We start from the raw sequence: 26,489 nt of genomic DNA on the forward strand, positions 1-26,489 counted from the left end.
GATTCACCCACCTTGGCCTCCCAAAGTGCTGGGATTACAGGCATGAGCCACCGCGACCAGCCCCATTTGTCTTTTTGAAAATGGAAGTCTGAATCTCCTTACTTCTGCCACCCCCAGGATTCTGTTTTTATGCTTCTTGTTTTTCCTGTGACTGTGCTCAGTTATTTCATCCACTTCGGTTGCTGCTGCTCTTTTGGTTGTTGTTATAAATTTAAGGGTTAAAAGTACAGTTTTGTTACATAGATACATTGCTTAGTGGCAGTCTGGACTTTTAGCATAACCATCACCCAATACAACCTCTCTGGAAAACAGTATGGAAATTTCTCAAAGAACTAAAAATAGACCTACTATTCAATCCAGCAGTCTCACTGCTAAGCATCTACCCAAAGGAAACGGAATCATTATATCAAGAAGATACTTGCACTCATATGTTTATTGCAGCACTATTCACAACAGCAAAGATATGCCATCAACCCAAGCATCTATCAATGGATGCCTGCATTTTAAAAAAGTGGGATACATATATACACACACAGTGAAATACTATTTAGTGATTAAAAAGGACAAAATCATGCCTTTTATAGCAACGTGGATGGATTGGAGGCCATTATCTTAAATGAGACAACTCAGAAACAGAAACTCAGATACCACATGTTCTCACTTAGTGGGAGCTAAATAATGTGTCCACATGAACATAGAGTGTAGAATAATAGACATTGGAGATTCGGAAGGGTTGGATGGAGCTGAGGGATGAGAAATTACTTAATGAGGACAATGTGCCTTATTTGAGTGACGTGCCATCTCCTCCATATGGCAGAATCTCTGATGGTTACCTCTAAACCCAACCTTCTTCTCTGCCTACAGCCTTGAGGTTTCCAACTGCCTTTTGGCAGTAAGCAGTGCAGAGATGATAAAAGAGAGCCACAGATCAGCTAGGTATCTACAAGAAAATCAAGCGACTAAATATTGACAGAGATGATGAATCCCATAGGAGACTGGGAACAAGCAGGAGAAGCACCTTGTTGCATTAATTGGGGGCAGAGAGGGTATGAGCGAATGTGAAAAGCTGGGTGAGGATCTTCCATTCTCCCACAAATACCTTCCTTGACTTGTGTGCCTAGGGGAAAACCTTCAATGAGATGTTTTTCATTGCACTTATCACTCTGAGCTTGAAGAAAGAACCTCACTGGAGATAAAGAGCAAATGTCTGCTTCGTAGAAGAGGGGTGGCCAAAGAAAAATATGTTCAGCTGAAACTGCATTCTCACACGAAGGCAACAAGATGAAAATCCTCTTCCTTCTCCCACCAAGAAACGTTACCCAGGATTTTGTTCCTGATGCTCTTGCTACTCACAGTGCCTGTGGCTGTGCTTTTCCTTGGCTAGATAGGATATGACCCTCATCTTTTCCCACAGAAGACATCTTGAAAACCTATCAAGCTCATTTAAACCAAAACACTAAGGAATGAACAGCTGGTAGTTGTGATAAAATTTGACATTTGACCCTGAAAAATCAATAGGAAAGAAATCAGAAAGCATTGCCAACCTCAAGCCTCAAGTTTGAATTGCATTTGGCTGTTAGTAATGGAGAATTGGCTATAGTGGCTTAAACAAATGAGAAATTTAATCTCACACGGAAAAGAAGTCCAAAGATAGTTGAGCTAGGGCCAGTATTGTTCCTCGTTAGAGAGCCTCATTCCTTTGTCTGTCTTTCTTTTATTTATTTATTTATTTATTTATTTATTTATTTTTTTATTTTTTTATTTTTTTATTTTTTTGAGACAGAGTCTTGCTCTGTGGCGCAGTCTGGAGTGCAATGGCACAATTTCGGTGCTCACTGCAACCTCCGCCTCCCAGGCTCAAGCAGTTCTCCTGCCTCAGCCTCCCGAGTAGCTGGGATTACAGGTGCCCACCACCATGCAAAGCTAATTTTTGTAGTTTTTTAGTAGAGATGGGGTTTCACCACATTGGCCAGGCTGGTCTCAAACTCCTGACCTCAAGTGATCCACCTGACTCAGCCTCCCAAAGTGCTGGGATTACAGGTGTGAGCCACCATGCCCAGCCTCATTCCTTTGTCTTTATATTCTCAACATTGCCTTCCATCTTTGAAGTTACTTTATGATATAATAAGCCAATTAGAGTTCCAGCCATCATATTTTCATTCCAGACAGGAAGTAGGAAATCAACAGGAGAAAGGCAAAAAGGCACCTTCAGCTATCTGATCCCTTTTTAGAGATTTATTTCCAGGAGGCCCATCCAACAACTTCTACATTCATCTTATTGATCAGAACTTAGTTACATAGCTATACTTAAAGGGAAGCTGGGTAATGTGATCTTTAGCAGGGCATAGTTCCACCCTGAACAAAACGGGGTTTGTTACTATGGAAGAAGAGGAGAATGAGTATTGAGTAGACAACCAGTAATGTCAGCTATATGAAGGAGAGGCTGCTTTAATATGAAAACGAGAGATTAGATAAGAATGTCCCTGAGACTGGAACCAAGGGCAGTAAGGAATTCAGGAGATAAGAGAAGGATCCCAAAGTGATCTTGGCCTCATGAGTCTTTACATTTCTTAGCCTGGTGCTCCTCATGAATGGGTAGGAGGTACAGGCTACCCACAACAATTCATTCTGATGTCCTAGGGCTTAGGGAACTGGCTTTTGGTAACTGTTACCCTACATGAGGCAAGAGGCATCAGGTTTTTTAGAACATTTTGAGATGCTTTTTTTTTTTTTAACTAAAGAAAGACAATAGTTTAACTTGTGTCACTGTGATATTTCGATATAATAAATATGTATTTGCTCTTCATCTCTGCTTCCTGGCACAGAGCTCCCAAAACTCATAGAATTTCCTGAGGGAAAGGGATGAAAGGAACATCTTCTGTTATTCATAATAAGCCCCTTTCAAGCATACCTAAGTTTATTCTAATGAGGTGACTCTTGGAGAATGGAGATTGGTTGCCAGATGTACCAACTCTGCAATTAGAGGGTTGGGACTTTCAGCCCCACCACCATTTACCCTCCCCTAACCTCTGGGGAGAGGAGAGGGGCTGGATATTGAGTTTAATAACCAATGGCCTGTGGTTTCACCAATCATGCCTATATAATGGAGCCACCACAAAAAAACCCTAAGCTATGGGGTTTGGAGACGTCCACGTTGCTGAACATACAAAGGTACTGGGAAGGTGGTGTGCCTGGAGAAGGCATGGAAGCTCCCTGCCTCTTCCCCCATACCTTGCCCTATGCATCTGTTTCATTTGGCTATTCCTTGGTTGTGTCCTTTACAATAAACTGGTAATAGTAAATCAAGTATTTTCCTGAGTTCTGTGAGCTGCTCTAGCAAATTATTGAACCCAGTGAAGGGGTTGGTTATAGCCAGCTGGTCAGAAATACAAGTCACAACCTGGGACTTGAGACCGGCATCTGAAGTGAGGGGCAGGCTTGTGGATCTGAGCCCTTAACCTGTGGGGACTGCACTAAATCCAGGTAGTTAGTGTCATATTTGAATTGTAGAGCACTCAGTCAGTGTCTGAAGAGTTGAAGAATTGTTTTATGTGAGAAGAACCCCCATATTTGATATCAGAAGTGTTGGGCAGAGAAACAGTGGGGTTTTTTTGTTTTTTGTTTGTTTATTTGTTTACTTACTCTATGTAGACATTTGAAAATGGCAACTCACCCAGCCTTTGGAAATATAATTTAATTTGAATATGTAAGCTACTTCACGGCAAGACAGCTTAGAGAAACGACTGAATTCCTGAAACTGCAGTTCAGCCTTCTTGGTGCTACTGCAAAACTTCTTAACCAGTCTATTTTTTTTTTATGAGTAATGCTTATTTTTAGGGAATCTTCAAACCATTTTAGAGAGCATAGATGAGGATAATTGATGTCTGCTTATACACTTCAAATCACAGCAAAAAACATATTATCTTACAAATTTCATTGATAAAACTGGCTTTAAAGGAAAAGGGGTAGGACATGAACTGTTGAGAGTGTTCAGAATTTCAGAGGTTTGACAATGACAAGTGTCAAGGACAAGGTTAGATGGATGTCATAGTGACCAAGACTTGCCTAACTTTGCTAGCCTTATATATTAAAGGAAGCATGTCCCAAAACTTAGAGCTTAACCTTAATCAACTAATCAGTTTAAAGAAAAAACATAACCTACTTTTGACCATTTTGAAATGTTGATTTCTGACATCAGTTTGCGAAGGTAATTCTTGAATCCTTTGGCAAATGGAAATAATTATTGTAGATCTTTGAAGAAATCTACTGTAATTATGTACCTATATCTAAATGTTTAAGCAATCTATTGCTATTTAGTTTCCCTGATTATTGCTTTCATATGAGAATGCAGTTTGATCTGGATAAATGCGTGTCGCCGGTGTTGGTATAATTTTTAGGGTGTGAATATTTTAATCCCTACTGAATTTCAAATGCTTATTCATTTACTTTTGGACCCAGATCTAACTGGCTGAAAAGCCCTGATGCTGATTCTGACCAGCTCTTCCGCATGGTGGCAGAAGTCTTCATCCTGTGGTGTAAATCTCACGTAAGAACACATTTGGGCCCTGGGTTTAGAATGGTTGTGAAAGCTGCAGACCATGGAAAACTGTTGATGAAAAAAAGCCAAACTGTAAAATATTCGAAGAGATGTATTCTGAGCCAAATGTGAGGACCATGACCCATGACACTGCCTCAGGAGGTCCTGAGAACATGTACCCAGGGTGGTTGGGTTACAGCTTGGCTTTGTACACTTCAGTGGGACAGAATTTACTGACAGAGGCGTAAGTCAATACATGTAAAGTATACCTTGGTTTATCCCAGAAAGGCAGGACATCTTACAGGGTTAAGTAGTGGGCGTCCAGGTCGTAGGTGGATTCAAAGATTTTCTGACTGACAGTTGTCAATCAGAAAGAGTTATTATCTAAAAACCTGGAATCAATAGAAATGGTGTCTGAGTTAAGACAAAGAATTGTGGAGACCAACATTCTTATTATGTAGATGAAGTCTCATATGTGGCCACCCATAGAGACAACAGGTGACAAATGTTTCATAATCAGACATTTAAAAGGTGCTAGACTCTCATTTAATCTCTTCAAGATCAGGAAAAGACCAGGAAAGGGAAGGGGATTCTCTACAGAATGTGAATTTTCCCCACAGGAGAGACGGCTTTGCAGGGCCCTTTCAAAATATGTCAAATAAATATATTTTGGGGTCAAATATTTTTATTTCCTTCAAGGCCTGCTGTCTGTCATGTGATGCTATACTACAGTCAGGTTGGAATTTGGTGTCTTATTGCTACCAAGAATCTATTTTGTCAGTCTTAAGATCTCTATTTTAATGTTAGTGCTGGTCATATGTGCCTAAACTCTAAAAGGGAGAGGGTATAATGAGACATGCCTGACCTCCTCTTCCCATCATAGAATGAATTAGTTTTTCGAGTGTCTTTGGAATCACCTGGGCTGAGAGGAGGGGTCTATTCAGTTACTTGGGGAGCTTAGAATCTTATTTTTGGTTTACAGAACTTTCTTGTAATGCTTGCTTTTTCAATTCTTTCCCACTTAGAACTTCAAGAGGGAAGAGCAAAATTTTGTGATTCAGAATGAAATTAATAATTTGGCATTTTTAACTGGAGACAGCAAAAGCAAGATGTCAAAAGTAAGTCCTTAGAAATCAATTCCAAAAACTCTTCAACCTTAACCTCAGCCATGACTTGGATCTGTTTCATATTTTCTGGGGATTAACACCGTACTGCATTTAGGTCAAACTACATAACCAACAGTCTCTGCTGCTGTTTCTTTGAGAACGAGCCAGAAGAAACTGCTCTCAAATAAGCATGGTCATCACATTTTATGAATAAATAGCTGCTTGTATGTCAAAAAGCTTAAGTTTCAAGACTTGCCTAAGGCATTTGAGAGGTCTCCAAAACAAAAGTTGCTGTTAGTGGTTTTAAAATAGAACTACTTCCTGTGTAGTGAGGATACAGAAATACACATGCCTAGAGCCACCTTTTGATAGCTAGGAGAAAATTACCTTGCTCTGTAGATTTTGACAGCACGTGCTCTTACATCATGCTTGTTTTCCTCCTATCTGTAATATCCAATACCTGTTTTATTTCAGCTGTGTTGATCTCTTAATGCCCTCTGTTTCTTTTTCATGACAGTTGCACTCAGAAAGCCAAACATTTGTCCATTTCCTTTAGGAAATGTTTGAAAAAGGGCATATCAGACATCTGTCTGAAGAAAGAGTAACCTATAGAGAAGAGCATAGCGGCAATACAAGGGGCACAAGTTAGCCTCCCAGCTCCTCTTGCGTCAGCTCTGTACACTGAGGTTTCATTATTTTGATTTAAGAGACTTCTCAGACATAATCCTTCAAGTGTACATACAAAAGCAAAGCCTACTTAAATGTGATGTTTTGTTACCAGCTGTTATGGCTTACCCTTGACTCTGTACCCCCGAGAAATGTGCCTCAATGAGGGTTGATTTTATATGTCAAGTATAAGTGACATTAATACCTGAGATGTGCATCTCTCTCATTGCTGGTACAGTGCTGCCTTTGAGGAGCATCAAGGTGGAGTGTGCATGGGGACCCTCAGAAGTAAAAGTCAGCTCTGGAAAGATGAGAATCATGGGTTTGTAAAAAAGCCCTTGGGCATCTTTCCAAATAACCATTTGGGATGGAGGTCTCGTATATAAGCTGCAGACAAGGGGCTGATATGACACCAAAAATGAAAACTTTAGCATCTGGAGCTCCACCAAGCATAGCTAGCTCTGGTCAGCTGCGATCATTCTGAGCTTTCTGTTGCTTTTATTTATGTTGACACATTTCTTCCAACATATAGAAATTGACTGTTAGAGTTTATAGTATACTCTAAGTATACACTTTTAGTATGCATTGCTTGATAAAGTTTGACAAACAAAATTACATACATACAAAGTAGAGCAATCACATTCATGAGGACTCTTTGCTGCAAAAGGATCCTTTGTGCTTCAGTTTTATTTGATTTTCCAAAATTCATTTTGCATTTGTCTTTTGGTAAACACATCTACTGTCATGTGATGTAGACGAGGTTGAGTTTTTTCAAATCCACCTTTCTGGGACAGCTAGCTTATCTTAAGTTGCCTCTGCAGGTCTTCTTACAGGTATCACAGCCTCTTCTTTGACTCATCTACCTACAGAAAGTCAATAAATTCCAGACAGATTCCATACTATCTTTTTTTTTTTAATTTTTTGAGATGGAGTCTCACTCTGTTGCCCAGCTGGAGTGCAGTGGCATGATCTCGGCTGTCTGTGAGCTCTGCCTCCCAGATTCAAGCGATTCTCCTGCCTCAGCCTCCCAAATAGCTGGAGCTACAGGCACACGCCACCACACCTGGCTAATTTTTGTATTTTTAGTAGAGATGGAGTTTCGCCATGTTGGCCAGGCTGGTCTCGAACTCCTGACCTCAAGTGATCCACCCACCTCATCCTCCCAGGGTGCTGGGATTAGAGGCGTGAGCCACAGCTCCTGGCCTTATCTTCAAATTGGGGTAGATTCAATGGCTTAGGACTGAACCAGCTAGCATCCATTGGGATTGTCAGGGAACAGTCACAAAGCAATGGAAATGAATGTGATACCAGGACTTGGATCCTGGATGAGCAGAAATGGCAAAGACATCTCAAGCCTCTGGTAATGAATGAATGCTCAAGGTCCTTGGGTTTACCTTTGGAAAAAGATGAGGTAACAGAAAATGGCATTTCAAAACCCACCTACTAACAAACTAACCTGACATTTTGTTCATTCACATCGCTGAATGAGGAAAAGGGGGTGTTTGTTTCTTGACAAAGGATGGTCATTTTCAGAAAGTGGGCTTCTTCCTTGCTGGTCCGGTTAGTCTGTAGAAGCAAAGTCTTTTGTTTCATTTCTGTTGTTGTCATATGCCAATTATTTCTGAGCCACATGGGATAGGGTCAAAATTACAATGTAACGAATGGATGAGAGGACACTCCCTAGATGTTGAATAATATTTGCCATGGTCCTCAGGGTAACAAGTGTTCATATTGTTCCTGTTGCCTGAGTTGAGACTCCATGTAGTGGTAAACAGACCAGAAGGTGAAAGGAAGCTAAGTCTTGCCCATGGCCCAGCTGTTGGCTGGAGCTACACCTTGCATCATTCACTTAACTCCTCTGAGTCCCAATTGACCAATCTGCAGAATGGGATTGAGCTTACTACCTGACTTCTCCCAGCTCTACTAAGATGTTCTGGTTTAAAGTCAGTTTCAGCAGTATCTCTAGGATAGAGTAATATTTGAGAAATGCAGTGCATTATTTCAGACAAAAAGATACCATGCCTCTGATAAGCAATAACTCCTAGCCATTTCTGGTATTTTTTGGATGTGGAACTACATACTGAGGGGTTAGGGCAGGAGTATTCTTCCTTATCAGTTGACTCCCTATTGCCTTTGCCTCCCTGCAATTAGATGTTCTCTCTACTACCTGATCTGAACAGTGACCTGTACTTGCTTTTGTCTCCACTCTTAACTGAATTCTGGTGTTGTAAAAATGAAGTTAGCCTCAGTGCATATGGCAGGCTTTGTGGAGGTATGTGTATATGAATGCCCTATGCCACACACACCACATATGCCATTGCGAATGGAAAGGAAGTGAGGAAAATATACAGTGAGCCACGCTGTTACTACTTGATTAGTCAAAGGTCAGTTCAAAGATAACGTTATTTTTCTGGGGCAGTCAAAGCAGCTTTTGCTTGTGAGAGCTCGTTGTACATTTTGTGTATATAACACCAGTTTGCAAATGTATGTTAAGCTAAGTGTAACTAAGCTGAGCAAGTGTTTTTCGTTTTGTTTTGTTTTGAAACTTTTTTTGTTTCTGGAAAAATGACAGCAGCTTCCTCGGAAAGGAATGGTAAGTTAGAATGTGTTCAGCCCAAGAAATGCTAGTTACTTGACCAAGGTTATAAACAATAAAATAAAAAAAGTGTCGTGATGCAGGAAATATTAGAGTGCCTCATGGTTCAAAGCCACTCCACCCCATGAAGCGTGATTTCAGTGGATCGAAAAAGGACAGGAAATATTTTAGAAGCTATCTTTGAGTTTTTCAAGGGCATTCACGCTTACATGTGTGAGTGAATTTTCTTGCTCATTCTCCCTCTTTCATTCCCTCCCCTACCACTTTTCTCTTTGTTTTTTTTTTTTTTTTCTTCTTCTTTGAGACGGAGTCCCGCTCTGTCACCCAGGCTGGAGTACAGTGGTGCCATCTCGGCTCACTGCAAGCTCCGCCTGCCGAGTTCACACCATTCTCCTGCCTCAGCCTCCTGAGTAGCTGGGATTACAGGTGCCCGCCACCACGCCCGGCTAATTTTTTATATTTTTAGTAGAGACGGGGTTTCACTGTGTTAGCCAGGATGGTCTCAATCTCCTGACCTCATGATCTGCCCACCTCGGCCTCCCAAAGTGCTGGGATTACAGGCGTGAGCCACTGTGCCCAGCCTTCTCTTTTGTTTTTATTCCCTTTGTTCTTGCACTTCTGCTGCGTACTCACAGGCATGTGTGCATACTCTGTGTCTCTCTCTCATAAATGTGCACACGGGAACACATACTCATCCTCATCCTCTTCTTCTCCCCTCCCCCTCCCCTTTCACCCTCCCCTTTTCTCCTCCCTTCCCCTCCCTTCTCTCCACCTCTGCCTCTCTCCACCATTTCTTCCTTCCCTCCTGCCCTCCTTCTCTCACTCTATCTCTTGCTTCACATTCTCAGACCGACTTACAGAAGGTCTTCTTTTCCTCTGTCTAATGTTGGGTTGACTTGTCATTGCTTCGGTTATCTTCTCAGTGGGACAAGAGCTTCCCATGGCCCGGGCTTGCCTTTGTTCAGAAGCCTGACACCAGCTCTCCCTGTGCCGTCCCCTTGTGATGTGTCCTCAAAGTCACTTACCCCACAAAAGCCTGTGTCTGTCTTTTAAGTTCTACACACAAAATCAACTGTCTGAGTATAAGCTAACTACTGGTGATAGTTTATGATGTAAGCATGGGGAGATGAAATGATTTTGAAGGTATAGGAATCTGTACATTTCTATTAAGAAAATAAAACATGGGCCGGTGTGGTGGCTCATGCCTGTAATCCCAGTACTTTAGGAAGCTAAGGAGGGAGGATCACTTGAGGCCGAGAGTTCAATACGAGCCTGGGCAACACAGCGAAACCCTATCTCTTAAGAAAAAAAAAAAGGAAGAAAGTGAAAGAAAATAAAATGTTTCCACCACCAAATTTTTAAAAGCATTTCATTAGAAAATTGCAATGAGTTAACTAATCTTAGCAATATGTGACAGAACAAATAAAATTAGAATCTGTAGCCCCAACCTAAGGTATGTTTAAAGGTTGTAGCACAAGAAGGGAAACGCTCCATCTTTTAGGTTTTTTGGTGATTCTGAATCACTTTGGATATTCCTAGAGTACTTTTTGTTAATAAATATTCTTTTTTCCTTTTTTTTTTTTTTTTTAAGACAGGGTATCCCTCTGTTGCCCAGTCTGGAGTGCAGTGGTGTGATCATAGCTCACTGCAACCTCGAACTCTTGAGCTCAAGCGATCCTACTGCCTCAGCATCCCTAGTAGCTGGGACTATAACACACAACCCCACACCCAGCTGAATTTTTTTTTTTTTGTAAAGACAGTGGCTGTGTTGCCCAGGCTGGTCTCAAATTCCTAGCTTCAAGTGATCTTCCCACCTCGGCCTCCCAAAGTGCCGGGATGACAGGCATGAGCCACTGTGGCGTATGCTACCTTCTTTTAACATAAGCACAAGCAGTGCCCCTTAGCTCAGTTCTCCCCTCTCTGTAGCCACCGATGTTGCTAATGTGGTGGGTAGAAGGAAGAAAGAAAACTCGGCTCTTTGGTTATATGACAGATTGTCTATAGCCCACCCAGGTGAAAGGAGGGAGGTAGAAGGGGCAAAGACTTCAGTTCTGGCCACCCACAAGAACTCTCTAGCTCTAAAGACCAGCCTGGGTCGGGTCTGAGTGCCACACACTCTGGAAGGCTGCTTCTGGGTTGACCTTACCTGAGAAGTAGATTGCTTGGTCTGGATATAAGTCCTTTGACCAAATTAACCTCCATCCTAACTTCCCACTCACTCTTCATGCTATGCTCAACTGGCTTCCAGAACCATTGAGTTTCAGTTGTGTTGGCTGAGAAATGGGGGCTAAGAAGCTATAACTAACATATAGTGCCTTTTGCCTTAGAGCCCTGCTTTTACTGACTGACTCTTCTCCTTGTTTCTTTTCTTTTGTCTTTCCACACAGGCCATGCAAGTAAAGGTACAGGTCAAATGCATGACGTGTCTTTTCTGTCCTAGTATTAGAGGTGCCAGGCTCTGGCCCCCTCTGCACTGTGATCACCATGGGGGTGGTACAGAATGGATTTTCCTGCCTGGAGGTCCCCAGGCCTGCTCCAGGGAAGACAACTGCCTGTCAAAGAGTGAATGTAGGCCTACCCACCCTTGGAATGGGGAAGCCGGGGAAGCCAGCCAAGCCTCACCCTAACCGAGGTCTCCTTGCTATCTCTGCTCCCTTCTCCAGCTGCCCTCTCGGCAGCCACCACACTAACAGAGACAGGGAAGACTGACAGGGCTTGAGAACCCAGGGGACTGCTCCTCGTGGTGCTACCCAGGGTCAAAATCCTATTTTTTATTAGTGGTCTCAGCCCTTTCACACTGTAGGTGTCCTGCCTCCTGTATAAGGCTTCCATGATTCAAAGAGAGTCTTCCAAAGACTACCCTGGGAGAATTTTCCAGTTACAGTTTCAGGTTATAACCGAACATTTTCTCTTCCTCTTAATTAATGTATGTCGGCTGCCATTCTCCCAAACCTCCGCTCTACACTATGCAGTGAAGAAGGGGAGATGCTCAGGAACTAGGGCACACACAGCTCTTAGTTAGGAAAGGAAGATGGAGCCCAGACAAGATAGACTTGCATCTGGATAGCTCAGAGGCTTACTTGCTATATGATCTTGGAAAAATTGCTTAACTTCCCTGAGCAATCCCATTCTCATTTACAAAACTGACTGGTTTCAGGGGTTTTGGGAGGATCATAAATATTTTATATAAGTAGCAGGCACATTGGAGTCATATTGCATATGCAGCATTTATGATTAGAAGGACATGAGATTGGCCCAATCAAATAGAGAGTGAGTAGGAAATAATTTAGATTGTGTAATCAAATCCACATAATTACACTTTTGAGCATATTTATTTGATTGCATACCGTGTATTACCATTTATATTTTACATGAATACATATGTGATATCACATAGTTTATATACATATAACCAGGTTCTATATTTTATGGATGATTTGAAACATTTTCAAGGGTAATTTAGACTATAAATGAGTTTTGTCCTGAGTCGCAACCTTTAGAATTTTAAACCTGGTGGTAGAATGGTGAGGAGCCCAGCAAGCACTCGGCCAATGATAGCCGGCACACGCTCAGTCTGTGTGTGAAGCAGCTTTCCCTTCCCGCTGTTTTCTGGAACACCAGGAGCCTCCTTCTCTTAGCCCCATTTCTTTCCCTCTGTTTATATTTCTTACTGCCCCTCCCACTGCTGTCCAGGGGCTGACTGGTGTTTTGGAGCACTGGGCACAAGATACCCCGGCAACCAATAGAATTTTCTGGCAATGTTTGGCCAGACTGGGGTTCTGCCGGCCAGGGATTTCGCTGTGGTTTCTGTGATACTGTGATACAACCACCTGAAATTGCAGCCACCACAAGTGATGAAAGAAATTACACTGTTCTTAAGAGTGTCCATTAATAATTATGAAACTCTTTTGCCTTTTGGAAAGCAATTTAAAGAGATTAGTCCCAAGGCAGTGTTAATTCTGACCCTACTCTTCTCTTCCAAAAGCCTTTTCCCATAAAATGAATTCTGCCCAAGGCCAGGAGGACCAGGTCTTGCGTGTCAGTTCCAGGGGAGGCATCTGGCGTGCTCCCAGAGCCCTGTATCTGTATGTCATGATAAACCACAGTGCTGCCCCCTCATTGCTGCAAACACTCCATGGTACCTTGTAGTGCAAAGCTTTGGTGAGCACCGCTTCTTTCCCGGAGTCCCTGACTTGCTTCTGCCTACCCAGCCCTCCCCACTTCCAGCAAGTGCCCACTGAGGCCCAGTCCTGCAAGCATGTACCACGTGAGCAGCTCTGCGTCTCTGGAACCTGGAATCATGAAAACTGAGTCACTGCAGAGCCTTGTTTCCTTGAGCCCACCTGGACCCACCAAGTGATTTCCCTGTGCTGTGGGTGCTGAGGATTCTCAGTGGGTTCCCTGGGGGTGCTATTGTGTCATAGCCCAGTGCATTGGATTCCTCTCTCTTTTTTTTTTTTTTAATGTTTTTTTTGTTGTTGTTGAGGCCGAGTCTTGCTCTGTCACCCACGCTGTAGTGCCATGGCGTGATCTTGGCTCACTGCAACCTCTGCCTCATGGGTTCAAGCGATTCTCCTGCCTCAGCCTCCCAAGTAGCTGGGATTACAGGCGTGCGCCACCATGCCCAGCTAACTTTTGTATGTTTAGTAGACCCAGGCTGGTCTCAAACTCCTGACCTCAGGCGATGCACCCGTTTCAGCCTCCCAAAGTGCTGGGGTTACAGGTGTGAGCCACCGCACCTGGCCTGGCTTCCTCTCTTAAACCTACAACTTCACTGAGTGAACTCTCTCTGAAAAGGATGAGAAGGCATAAGCCAAAGATGGGTATGAGCTTCCATGGACTGAGGTGTTCCTTTCTTTCATGTCTTCCGTTTTTCTCCTAACTTTCCTTTAGCTGGATTCCAAAGCAGCCCTACTTTAGATTTTCCTTTTCCTATAAGAATTTGCACTGGCTCGTGGTGAGGAGGCTATGGTGAGGTGCTCCAAAACATCAGCTTCAGCTTTGAAAACACAGAGCAATTATTCTGTGCTGGATGCTCTTTCACATTTTTAGTGATTCCCCAGCATCAGAATTCTCAGAACTTTTCTGGGGCCATTTTTGTCAGTTAACAAATCATTCTTTTTGTAGAACACCAGTTTACTTGTTCAGTCCAGAACTGAGTGAGCAATAGGCATCCGTGATGTGTGTTTAGTTATGTGGCTCTGTGTGCATGCGCAGAAGGAGAAGGCTCAGGGTTATGGCTGGTCTTTGATGGCTACCTAATTCATCTTTGTTCAACACACTTTTCACTGTCCTTTGAAGTGTAGTAAGGCCCACCCTATACTGATAGGGCCACAAGGAGGCAGGCTGCCTCTGACAGGAGGCCGTTCCTTTGGGAGAATCACTGAGCCCCTCTCTGTTTATTTCAACATCATCTCCTAGTCTGGAGGACAAGACCAGGAGCGGAAGAAGACAAAGCGGCGGGGAGACTTCTATTCCATCCAGACCTCCCTCATCGTGGCTGCACTCAAGAAAATGCTGCCCATTGGTTTGAATATGTGTACTCCAGGCGACCAGGAGCTGATCTCCCTCGCAAAATCACGATACAGCCATGTAAGCTGCCCATCTGCCTGGGCTGAGTGTGTGATCCACATGGTGCAGTGATAACCATTCAGCCCCTGAAGGGTTAGTCCTCCTCCCCTGGGGGGCAGGGAGCAGATGCGCAGAAACCAGTGTGTATGGAGGCAACACGCCCTCATCTTTAAAACTGGTTTGGGAGTCCATGTGTGCCCTTTGGGACAAATCTCTGGAATATTTTTTCTTTTGTTCTTCTGATAAAGATCCCAGCAAAACTGTGCGTTGACTCTCCATACATCTCCATATGCTACTTGACAGTTCCATGGTGATCTCTGGGAATAAAATCTGACATCTCTTTCCACAGAGGGACACAGACGAAGAGGTCAGAGAACATCTGCGGAACAACTTGCACTTGCAGGAAAAGGTGATGACTCAGGACGGCAGTGAGAACTCACACGGGCTTTCCTTCTGGCTGCAGGGCTCCAGCTTTTCACTTCATTTACTCATGCTTCTTATGTGTGTTCCAAAATCAGTTTTGGGGTATTTGTGTTTAATTGGTAGGACTAGCTCTCTCTTTTTAAAATTTTTTTAAAAAAATTTACTGGTACATGGCTGGGCGCGGTGGCTCACACCTGTAATCCCAGCACTTTGGGAGGCCGAGGGCGGATCACAAGGTCAGGAGATCAAGACCATCCTGGCTAACACGGTGAAACCCCGTCTCTACTAAAAATACAAAAAGTTAGCCAGGCATGGTGGCGGGTGCCTGTAGTCCCAGCTACTCGGGAGGCTGAGGCAGGAGAGTGGTGTGAACCCGGGAGGCGGAGGTTGTAGTGAGCTGAGATCGTGCCACTGCGCTCCAGCCTGGGCGACAGAGCAAGATTCCATCTCAAAAAAAAAAAAAAAAAAAAGTACTGGTACATAAACTGCCCTTAATGTTTGTTTGTTTGTTTGTTTTTGCCCTTAATTTTTGTTCTTAGCTATTACAAAGAGGATACAAAGAGGCACCCAATAAAGCATCTATTCCCATTTCCCATTATGTGAACGTCAGGCCATAGCAGTGGGGTATAGATTAGGTCCCAGAATTTACTGACTGTAAGTCTTGTTAAACAGTGCAGTGGACACCTGGGGGAAGTTTTAGCACCTCCTGCTCTAAAGAGATTTTGAAACAAAATAATTTTGTGTCTAGTTGGTACAATAAAAAAATATAATTTTCATGTTAAAGGCTGTTTGAGATGTTTTAAAGCCTGTGAATCTGAACAACTCTTACCTCAGATACATTATGACCTGAGATGGAGAACTAAGCCAACACACAAAGTCTTTCCTTTCCACCCCAAACATATAGAAATGGTGGATAAAATATACTAGAAAAAAAAGGCAATAAAAAGAAATCTCTAGGGCCAGAAAAAAAATCTTAGGGGCTTGGTTTTTTAATCATTGTAAAGGAAGAGGAGTGTGGGACCTAATTACCCACACTATACGTAAATACAGAGCAAGAAACTTCCATAAAGTTGGCCTTGAACCAATAAAACCCACAAATATTCCACAGAGAAACCCAAGTGGAATAACCACTTGGAGAGCCTCCACTTCCTAAAATATAAGCTGAGATACCAATAGGTAAAATTCCTCCTGAAGACAAGCTCATATTTTTTTTTAATTACAAAGCACATCAGGAAATCTACTATTAGAGAGTCAGCATAGGAAACAAAGAGAAGAATTCAACCATAAGGAGCAATTGAAAGAGATGTAAATGTAAATAAATTTAAAACATTTAAAGGAGATATAAAGGAATTATTCGAACCCATAAAGCAATAATTGGATGTTATATTTTTAAAAAGGAGTAGGGGAGATGGGTTTGAAAAAAGACTTCATAGTCATTATAAAAATAAAAAATAATGATTGAAATTAAAAACCTAATAAATGGGTTAAAAATAGGCTACATATAGCTGAAACAATAATTTATAAATTAGAAGAGTGCTTTAAGGAAATCATCCAAAATGCAATACAGAGAGATGGCGAGATAGAAAATATGACAGAAGCATTAAGAGACATAGAAGTTAGAATGAGAAGTTCCTATACAGCATCTACAGTGTTCCAGAAGATAATTGAGAAAATGAAAGTGAAGCGATAATAGAAGGAGAGTCTTGACTCCTACGGAACCATGGTAGGACCAAAAGGCTTCTTCAGTATAAGAGGTACAGGAAATTCCTCATCTTATGAGTATGCTTCAATTTTCAGTCTGATGACCCAGCTGTAAAATGGCAATTGAACCTCTACAAGGATGTTCTGAAGAGTGAAGAACCTTTCAATCCGGAAAAGACAGTGGAGCGTGTGCAGAGAATTTCAGCAGCTGTCTTCCACCTGGAACAGGTAAGGAGCATCTGCCCTGAGGAATGGGGAAGCAGAAACACCCTGGACAGTACAAAGCTCCTCTCCACACTCAGCTCTCAGGTACAAGTGCCCTCATAAGACTGAGAAAACAATGACCAAGGATCATCCCAGATCAACCCCACATGCCATCTCGATGCCCTGTGATAGGAGACCTCTCCATTATTTCCCCTGCCAGTGTTTTGTGCATTCTTGCCATTAGCTCAAATGCCCTATTTAAGTCCCCTGCTGTTAGTTAAGCTGCTATTAGGGAATAAATGACTAAAAGCAATTGAGAGAAAGAGGAAAACCTAAGACTTTCACAACTGAAATCATCTGCTCCTGGGTGCATTTTGCTAACTACAGTTGAGAAGCCAAAATTCTTCCAGAATGAAGGAGTCTGGGCTACAGGTGACTAGCTTCTGCCACCAGAAGATCAGCCTAATGTGCACCAACCCATGTGATCTCTTCTCAGGTGGAACAGCCTTTGAGGTCCAAGAAGGCCGTCTGGCACAAACTGTTATCAAAGCAACGGAAACGGGCAGTGGTGGCCTGTTTCAGAATGGCCCCTCTCTACAACCTGCCCAGGCAAGTATTTTGTCTTTTTTTTCCTGGCATGTAAGCCAGCGATGGGAATGGAGGTATCTTCCCACAGCTGTGCTCTCTCACTCTTAACCCAAGGAATAGAAATTGGAATCCTTGGCCTATGGAGCTATTGCAGTCTGCATAGTATAAGGGCCTGGCTAAGACAATCAAGGTAAGCATAAAAACTGAAACCAGATGAGATTCTCTAGAGCCCATTCCTGTCAGGCTCACCATTTATACCCTGAAGTCAGCCAAGTAAGCATATGGAAGTACACTACTTTTGCTGAGGTGGGATTCTTGGTTAGCATGTAAAGTCTTCTGGAAAAAAGAAACTGTTTTCTGAAACATTTTACCCCAGATTCCATCAACAGGTCCAATAGTATTTCTCTGCTCGGGAACTTGACACTGAAATTACCATTTCCTCAGCGGGTACAGAAGTGTAACTTGAAAATCTTTTAGCACAGTGTACTAGCTGTCAAAATATAGAAAGGCTGGAGATGCCTCAAGAGGCTTGCCAGAGGCACGATGCCTTCGGGTGTTTTAGCTTATACTTTGAAGTAAAATATATTTGAAGCTTTTGCTGAAAAGTCTGGGACATACCCTTGTCAACATAGGGAATAGTATCAGTAACAGACTGGCCCGGAGTTGACCACCCAGACTGATTCAGTGTCTTTGGTGATGTGGTGACATTCCTGTCCTCAGACTTATTGCAGAGTAGGTATGATCAGGTCTTGGGTCAATAAACAAAGATAATAATTGAATATCAGCCTCTGCTTCATTGACTTATCAAATCACTAGGAATATTCTCACTTGCTCAGGGAAACTAAACTGACTTAGACAAGTATACTCTGAAGCTTATGTAAATAAATGTGTTTCTTTGGAATATCACATAAAGGACTATTCCTATGCTTGACATTTTGTTTTCATCAAATTGTGGATCTTGGCCGTCGTTTGTCCAGAGTAGCCTATAACCTCATCCTGAGCCAACTGGCCACCTGGGCTTTCTTAGTTAGGGTCTTTGAAGATAGTTAAGAATGATGGTCTCTGCCGGGAGCAGTGGCTCACTCCTGTAATCCTAGCACTTTAGGAGGCCGAGGCAGGCGGATCACTTAAGGTCAGGAAATTGAGACCAGCCTTGCCAACATGGTGAAACCATCTCTACTAAAAATACAAAAAAAAACTTAGCCAAGCATGGTGGCATGCGCCTGTAATCCCAGCTACTTGGGAGGCTGAGGCAGGAGAATCACTTGAACCCAGGAGGCAGAGGTTTCAGTGAGCTGAGATCACGCCACTGCACTCCAGCCTGGGCAACAGAACAAGACTCTGTCTCAAAAAAAAAAAAAAAAAAAAATCAGCCAGGCATGGTGGCAGGAGCCTGTAATCCCAGCTACTAGGGAGGCTGAAGCAGGAAAATCGCTTGAACCTGGGAGGTGGAGGTTGCAGTGAACCGAGATAACACCACTGCACTCCAGCCTGGGCGACAGAATGAGACTCTGTCTCAAAAAAAAAAAAAAAAGAATCACGGTCTCTGAGACACATACTTGCTCCAACAGATCTCTTTCAAGAAACAGATTACTATCTTTGGAAAAGAATGAGGCACCACCAAATCAAGTAGAATTCATGAATGAAAAGATTAAAAGCTCAAGCAGTCATGGGCATTAAGCCTGCTGAAGTCCTAACAGAAAAGTGAAATTCATAGCCCGTTAGAAAAAGCAAAAGTGGCACATGTATACATATGTAACTTACCTGCACATTGCGCACATGTACCATAAAACCTAAAGTATAATAATAATAATAATAATAATAATAAAAGAAAAAAAAAAAAAGAAAAAGTGCATAGAATTTGTCTTTGTTTTCTGGAAGTGTCGAAACATCAGAAAGTGTTTCCTTCCCTATCTGATTGAGATTTCTCCCTGACATTGTGCTGAGTTGGTTTCCGAAAGAGCCCAGCTCTAAAGCACATGTCTCTAGGACCAGGACAGCTAGGCAGAAATTACATCTCTCAAAAACAAGCATTTTTTTTCTAAATTCACTAAAGATATTAGTACCATCCTTACATATCTGGACTGTACCTTCAGTAGTTTTACTCTGTATGGGTAAGAGTAAGTCTAGGAATTCACTATGTCCTTCGTGAAGCATGACCGTCCCGAACTCAGTTGTTTTAGAGGAGCTGCTGTGGGTGATCTCTCTAGCATGGAGGACTGTAAGTAGATTTTGTAACAACAACAGAGAAGCTGATGATGGAGACAACTTCTCTTCTCCAGCTTGTGATCATCTAACTGCATAGAATCTCCCAAACTAAAGGGCTAAAGGGATTTATTTTATTATGTGGAAACTGTCTCTGATACTAGTTTTTAAAAGAAAACTTGTATGCTTCTCTCCAGACACAAAATTAATAATTTCTTCCTGAGCACCTTTCAACAAGTTTGGCTGGAAAAGGTTAATGAAAAAACTCAGTATGACAGGCTTATACCCATTTTAATGGTAATGTAACCTGTGGAGAGACCTGCTCATTCTCTGCACACTCCTCCTTTATTGACCATGATTTAACGTTACCATAAGAACACGAATTTGTACAATTTTTAGGAAGAATTCTGATTGGTCAGACTTGAAGAAAGATGGCAAGGGCTGTGTCCTACCGAAAACCATGACCAGAGCTTAATGACTCTGGTGTTGACTTTTATCTTCCTTCCCTCTCCTTCCCTCCTCACCACTGTCCTCACATTTTGTAAACACTTGGCTGCTTTTGCTTTGCAGTGGCTAATACTCCCAGAAGTCAATCCTGGCTTATCGGGAGTGGCTCGTGCCAGTTATTCAGTGCACCCACATACCAGGGACATAGCTAGAATCCATGCGGCACACAGAAAATATGCCAACGACATCGTGTGCTTAAACCTTGTCGTGCTAAGTAAAAGCTGGAGCACCTTACCAGTGTGGTTACTTGGAGAATGAAAAGAAGCCACATTTTGGTATTTTGGTATCTCTAAGACGAAACCACTGATGATCGGTATGACTTAGATTGGATTACCTAGAAGGGTGATCAGCCTAAAGGAATACCTAAATTGCCATATGAAGCAAATACTTCAGGACTGTTACTTGGCATAATGATTGATTTGTGATCAATTGGAGAGGAATTCATTGGGCTACTTGGGAGGCTGAGGCAGGAGAATCTGTCTCATTGGAGAGGAAAGGTAATAAAGAGCCTATGAGAACAGAGTAGGATTACAGATAACTGCCATGTCTTGCTAACCATTGTCATTTTCAGAAGGCGCTCTAATATTCAAGACTCGTCATGGTAGAGGGTTCTGGTTTCTTTGCAGTGAGTTCTGTGGTATGCTACTGGCTACCCTGACCAATCAGAAGACAAGAATTGTACAAAAGTCTGTCCTGCTTACTAACCATTAACTGCCCAAACTAAAAGAACAAGTTCCATGGATCCCTCTTGACCTCCCTCTCACCCCTTCTGCTCAGGCACCGCTCTATTAACCTCTTCCTCCATGGCTATCAGAGATTTTGGATAGAAACAGAGGAGTATTCCTTTGAAGAGAAACTAGTACAGGATTTGGCTGTAAGTACTGACTCCCCTGGGAGCAGATATGAGTGTGGATGAATTTGATTTTCGAATTCATGTGTGTGGTTGTAACAGTTAAACATTCACAAGGAATCGTATGTATGTATACATTTGAAAAGCACTAACTGCGTAAATGCCCGGGGGAGGCCCTGCTAATGGTCATAGGAGCCAGAGGATGAATTTTCACTTGGAGGTGCTAATACTATCATCACCCTCCTCATTGTCGCTGTTAACAACTAATATTTCTTGAAATGCACAGCCATGTCATGGGGGGTTCATGCTAAGTGAAGTTTTGAGCACCATTGGTTGCAGGAGGCCACCCCAGCCAAAGCCCCACATTCCTACTCTGTAGTTCTGCTTTGGGGAAGATGCATCTAAATACCCTTCCTGCATCTTACATTTCTATATTTGGCCTTTCAGAAAATTTGGCATGCCTTGTCTCTAACAGACTTCATGCTCTAAAGCCACTTAAAATGACACACGAGGGGAAAACTTATTGCAGAGGTGCCACAGAGCCTCATTCTGGTTCAGAGAGAAAATAAACCCTCCTTCTCTTTGGCCAGCCTGTGGTTCTTTTTCTCCTTCTCCCGCAAACCTTTTTCTCTTACCACTCACTCCCTCCATTCATCTTGTCACTCTTTTCCAAATGTCTTTCTCTATGTTTCCCTGTCACCCTCTGTTTCTTTCCTTCTTTTTTAAAGCCTTTTCCTATTGTTTTCTTTCCCTTTGTCTTTATGTCTTTCATTCTTCTCATATATTCCTGTTGGTGAGAAAGACACTCCGTTGGTTTTCTCAGTTTCTTGATGAGTGTGAAGTTGACAATGAGCGTCATTTCAGCCCTCTACTTCTTCTGAACCATTCATACAACCCATGTAGTTCTCACCAATTTACCAAATACAGTCCACCCTGCTGGTTCTGCCACTGCTAGAAAATTCACTTTTACCTCTGACATTAGCTGCTATTTCTTTTTCCGTGAAAAGCGATAAAGAAAAGACCTGATAAAAGGAGAAGGGCAAGGCCTGCAGCTCCAGGATGGCAGCTCTCAGGAGCAACAAGAATTTTAGAATCAAGAGTTAGGTCAGGAAAGAGAGATGTTTTGCTGGGTTGAATCTAGAATAGTATTAGACCCAAAATGGTCCCACTGCTTTGTAACTCTTGCCCCACCTCCATGTCGAGCCCAGCTCTTCAAAAGAAATGTCAGCTGTTGGCCTGAGAGAGCCAGCCTCTCAGGTGACTCTGTGGGGTTTTCCTCCTGAACTCAGGTGCCCAGAGCTTGCATGAGACGTCAGCTGATTGGGATCTGTAGCTATTCCCTTTATGGGCAGCCTTTTGCTTTTTATTTTGTTTTGACCTGAAATTGGAATGTTTCTTTGATTGGCTGTAAAAATAAAAAATATATATACATATATACACATATATCTGAAACCTCGCACCTTTAGGGCTTCTATCCTGAAATAAATACATGATGTAGTGGTTTTGTTTTGTGCTTTAGTCTGATGCACTCTGTGCCTTGCGCTTTACCTTCTCTTTGTTCGCATGCAGTCACGTAGCATGAGATTAAATTCATGCCTAAAACCTATCTGTGTTGGTTTGTGTAGAAATCTCCAAAGGTGGAAGAGGAGGAGGAGGAAGAGACAGAAAAACAACCTGACCCACTACATCAGATCATTCTCTATTTTAGCCGCAACGCTCTCACGGAGAGGAGGTCAGAACCACCAGATCACCTGCTTCTCCCAGGCACCAGGGATACTTGTGTCCACTCCTGATCTTCTTCTCTCAGACGGCAGTGGGTGGAAAAGGGAAGCTAGATTTGAGCAGCCCTCCTTGCTGCCTTATATTTGGCCATCAAGATATGTCTAGGGAGCCAGGCGTGGTGGCTCACACCTGTAATCCCAGCACTTTGGGAGGCCAAGGCGGGCGGACCATCTGAGGTCAGGAGTTCGAGGCCAGCCTGACCAACATGGTGAAACACCGTCTCTACTAAAACTACAAAATTAGCCGGGCATGGTGGTGCACGCATGTAATCCCAGCTACTCAGGAGGCTGAGGCAGGACAATCGCTTGAACCCGGGAGGCGGAGGTTGCAGTGAGCCGAGATTACGCCATTGCACTCCAGCCTGAGCGACAAGAGCGAAACTGTCTCCAGAAAAAAAGATATGTCTAGGGAAACTACATCAAGCCACAGCCTGCTCTTCATAATGTCAGACACTGAGCTGAAGATTAAACAGCCTGAAACTGTAAACTTCATCTCTGAATTCCATGTTAAGCCACTGCTGGTTCACATTTTCAAAGTGGTTTCTAAGAATCAGAGTGGGGGAAGGGATTTTCTAATTAATTCACTAGTACTTATAATTTGAGATTTATATGACTCTTAGTCTTTATTGTGGGGTCCAAAGAGTAGCCTGCTAAGGCCGGGCACGGTGGTTCATGCCTGTAATTCCAGCACTTAGGGAGGCCAAGGCGGGCAGATCACTTGAGATCAGGAGTTTGAGACCAGCCTGGCCAATATGGTGAAACCCCATCTCTTCTAAAAATACAAAAAAATTAGCTGGGCATGGTGGCAGGCGCCTGTAATCCCAGCTACTGGGGAGGTTGAGGCAGGAGAATCACTTGAATCCAGAAGGCGAAGGTTGCGGTGAGCCGAGATCGTGCCATTGCACTCCAGCCTGTGGGACAAGAGCAAAACTCTGTCTCAAAAAAAAAAAAAAAAGTAGCCTGCTAAATATTTCCTCCATTCTTTCCAGCAAATTGGAAGACGACCCTTTGTACACCTCCTATTCCAGCATGATGGCCAAGGTACACCCAGGTTTTCTGCCCATTGTCTGTGTCTTTCTGTCTTCCCTTAGATTTCTTTAGGTGCAGGAAAATTGTCGTGTTGAATAGCAGGCCTGGGACTTTGTCATGGCGTAGGTTTCAGGCATTGCACAGTTCATGTGCCATAGCGATGATAGTAGTAAACCGATTCACCGTCTTCCTAAGGAAACCTTGGAGCTTTGCAGAAACAATGGGTGCTAGTGGATAGTTTCACACTGACATTTCTAAAGCCAGCTAAATGGGGCTTAGGCATACAGAATACCCTTGTGTTTTCACTCAATGTTCAGAATACATCAAACAGTTCAAACACATCCACAGGTGAAGGTTAGAAACTAGAGAGAGCTCCTGGTGTTCTGGAAGAGGCAGTGTGACCAGAGATGTTCTATGTCACCTAGAAAGATGGTGACCTCTGGGATGCTGAGCGAATAAGGGAAACTTTGATGTCAAGCAGAAAGGATGTGTTGGGGTACATAGGAGCACCTATTCCTTGATCTAGCTGTACCACAGGGCCCCAGTGGGAAGAGGCACTTCAGGGTTCACATCCTAGATGATGCGTCTCCAATCTTATTGCCATGCCCGTGGGGCTGTATCTAGGAAGTGGCAGCTCCCTGCATTCCTGTCTCCCATTTACACCAGAACTTTTCTAAGGTAGAAGAGTTCAAGTCTGTGGTTAAACCAGTTAGGTCACCATTGATGATGTGAGCTCTGCATTCTCATTTCTCATTTCTGAACTCTATGGTAACTGTGAAGATGGCACTTACAGTAGAAATGTTGCCCAGCAGTGGCCAAAATGTTCTTGGTTTTACACAATGCTGAGGTCCTGAGGTGCCTGTGAATTACATCCTGTCCCCTGCCCTTGTAGAGTTGTGTTTATTAGATTCACCTTTAATTTGATTGTCTGTCTTCTCCCTTCCCTGCTCCATGAAATCCAGAGTTGTCAAAGTGGTGAGGACGAAGAAGAAGATGAAGACAAGGAAAAAACATTCGAAGTAAGTTCTCATGAAGATTAAAAATAGAGCCACCCTCCAAGGCCAATAGGCCAGGCCTTCAGAGGTGGGTGCTGACATTAGCCTGTGTGGCTCGCCCACCAGGAGTGTGTGAGTTGGCAAGTCTGCCTTAATAAAGCACACTCATTAGCGGTGGTTCTCTTGTCTCTCTGCCCGTGAAAAGGTAGCAGGTAGTATGCCAGTCAGCAAACCACCAGCTTTGTTCTTGTGGGAAATTGTACTCAATTACTGTAGTAACAGGGGCCACAGAAGGACAAACTGAAACATCTAAAATGAAAAAATCAGAAAAATGAAAATCAGGCCAAGCGTGGTGGCTCACACCTGTAATCCCAGCACTTTGGGAGGCCAGGGGAGGGAAGATCACTTGAGCTTAGAAGTTTGAGACCAGCCTAGGCAACATAGGGAGACCTACCTCACCTATACAAAAAATAAAAAATTAGTTGGGTATGGTAGTGTGCTTCTGTAGTCCCAGCTGCTCAGGAGGCTGAGGTAGGAGGATAGCTTGAGCCCAAGTATTTGAGGCTGCAGTGAGTTCTAATTGCACCACTGCACTCCAGGCTGGGCAACAGAGTAACATCCAGTGTCTCAAAAAAAAAAAAAAAAAAAAAAATATATATATATATATATATATATATATAAAAATCAGAGGAACGGAGACACTTGATTGGCTTTTGCGCTATTATTCTATAAATGTAAGTTGATAGTGATTTTTATTTTGAGGCAGTACAGGACCCTGAAATTCTCAAGATGAAACGATATTAGGTTATTTGTACTCTTTTGTAGACAAAGTACATGACAAAACACAGCAGAAGTAAATGACTATAATTACAGGCTGGAAAGCTTTGACATTCTCCTAACCCATGTCTGATAGAAAGTGTGTGGTGGCTCACGCCTGTAATCCCAGCACTTTGGGAGGCCAAGGCGGGTGGATCACCTGATGTCAGGAGTTCGAGACCAGCCTGGCCAACATGGCGAAACCACATCTCTACTAAAAATACAAAAATTAGCTGGGTGTGGTGGCATATGCCTGTAATCCCAGCTACTGGGGAGGCTGAGGCAGGAGAATCGCTTGAACCCAAGAGGCGGATGTTGCAGTGAGCCGAGATTGCACTGCTGCACTCGAGCCTGGGTGACAGAGCAAGACTCCGTCTCAAAAAAAAAATGTGTTAGCTGTAGTCTGAGCATTCCAGATAAGTGAGCATTTCCTGCATTCAGCCAGAAATACTCAAGTTGACCCCTCAGCAGGTTTCCCTGTGTAACAGAACATCGAAAACAAACACATTTTAATGTTGGGTTGCTTCCCACAATTATGGTATCCAAAAGGAATGGACTGTGTGTTCTATCAGTACAAAAAATGGAAAATGTACCATCAAAATAAGAGTGATGGGTAGACAGTTTTAGAAAGCTGGCTAGTGTCTGGAAATAAACTTCAGAGGTCTGCTTTATCCAAGTTGATGTGTGTTACCTTCCTTAGGTAACTGGAAAATTCTCTCTCACCTCACTAAGGGTAAATTCCCTGGTGCTGGGTAGGAACCAATGTTTCCCTGTGATTTTTTTTTCCCTCCAGGAGAAAGAGATGGAGAAGCAAAAAACCCTCTATCAGCAAGCTCGGCTGCATGAGCGTGGTGCTGCAGAGATGGTCCTTCAGATGATAAGCGCTAGCAAAGGTGATTTCCCTAGTTTCTGGA

At 43.0% G+C, this 26,489-nt stretch overlaps 1 protein-coding gene across 7 annotated transcripts in view; it reads left to right on the forward strand.

The window, feature by feature from the left end:
• RYR3 (ryanodine receptor 3) overlaps positions 1-26,489 on the forward strand; it is a 561,166-nt gene that overhangs the window by 490,767 nt on the left and 43,910 nt on the right. For all 7 annotated transcript variants that reach the window (XM_024232640.3, XM_054532557.2, XM_054532556.2 and 4 more), the window contains exons 68-78: positions 4,459-4,546; positions 5,563-5,655; positions 14,327-14,497; positions 14,826-14,885; positions 16,697-16,828; positions 17,301-17,413; positions 20,882-20,978; positions 22,580-22,686; positions 23,725-23,776; positions 24,727-24,783; positions 26,369-26,468. In XM_024232640.3, the coding sequence (XP_024088408.2) occupies positions 4,459-4,546; positions 5,563-5,655; positions 14,327-14,497; positions 14,826-14,885; positions 16,697-16,828; positions 17,301-17,413; positions 20,882-20,978; positions 22,580-22,686; positions 23,725-23,776; positions 24,727-24,783; positions 26,369-26,468 (1,070 nt within the window). The remainder of the gene's footprint in view (positions 1-4,458; positions 4,547-5,562; positions 5,656-14,326; positions 14,498-14,825; positions 14,886-16,696; positions 16,829-17,300; positions 17,414-20,881; positions 20,979-22,579; positions 22,687-23,724; positions 23,777-24,726; positions 24,784-26,368; positions 26,469-26,489) is intronic.

The sequence above is a fragment of the Pongo abelii genome, chromosome 16 (assembly GCF_028885655.2).
Source record: "Pongo abelii isolate AG06213 chromosome 16, NHGRI_mPonAbe1-v2.0_pri, whole genome shotgun sequence".
NCBI lineage: Eukaryota > Metazoa > Chordata > Mammalia > Primates > Hominidae > Pongo > Pongo abelii.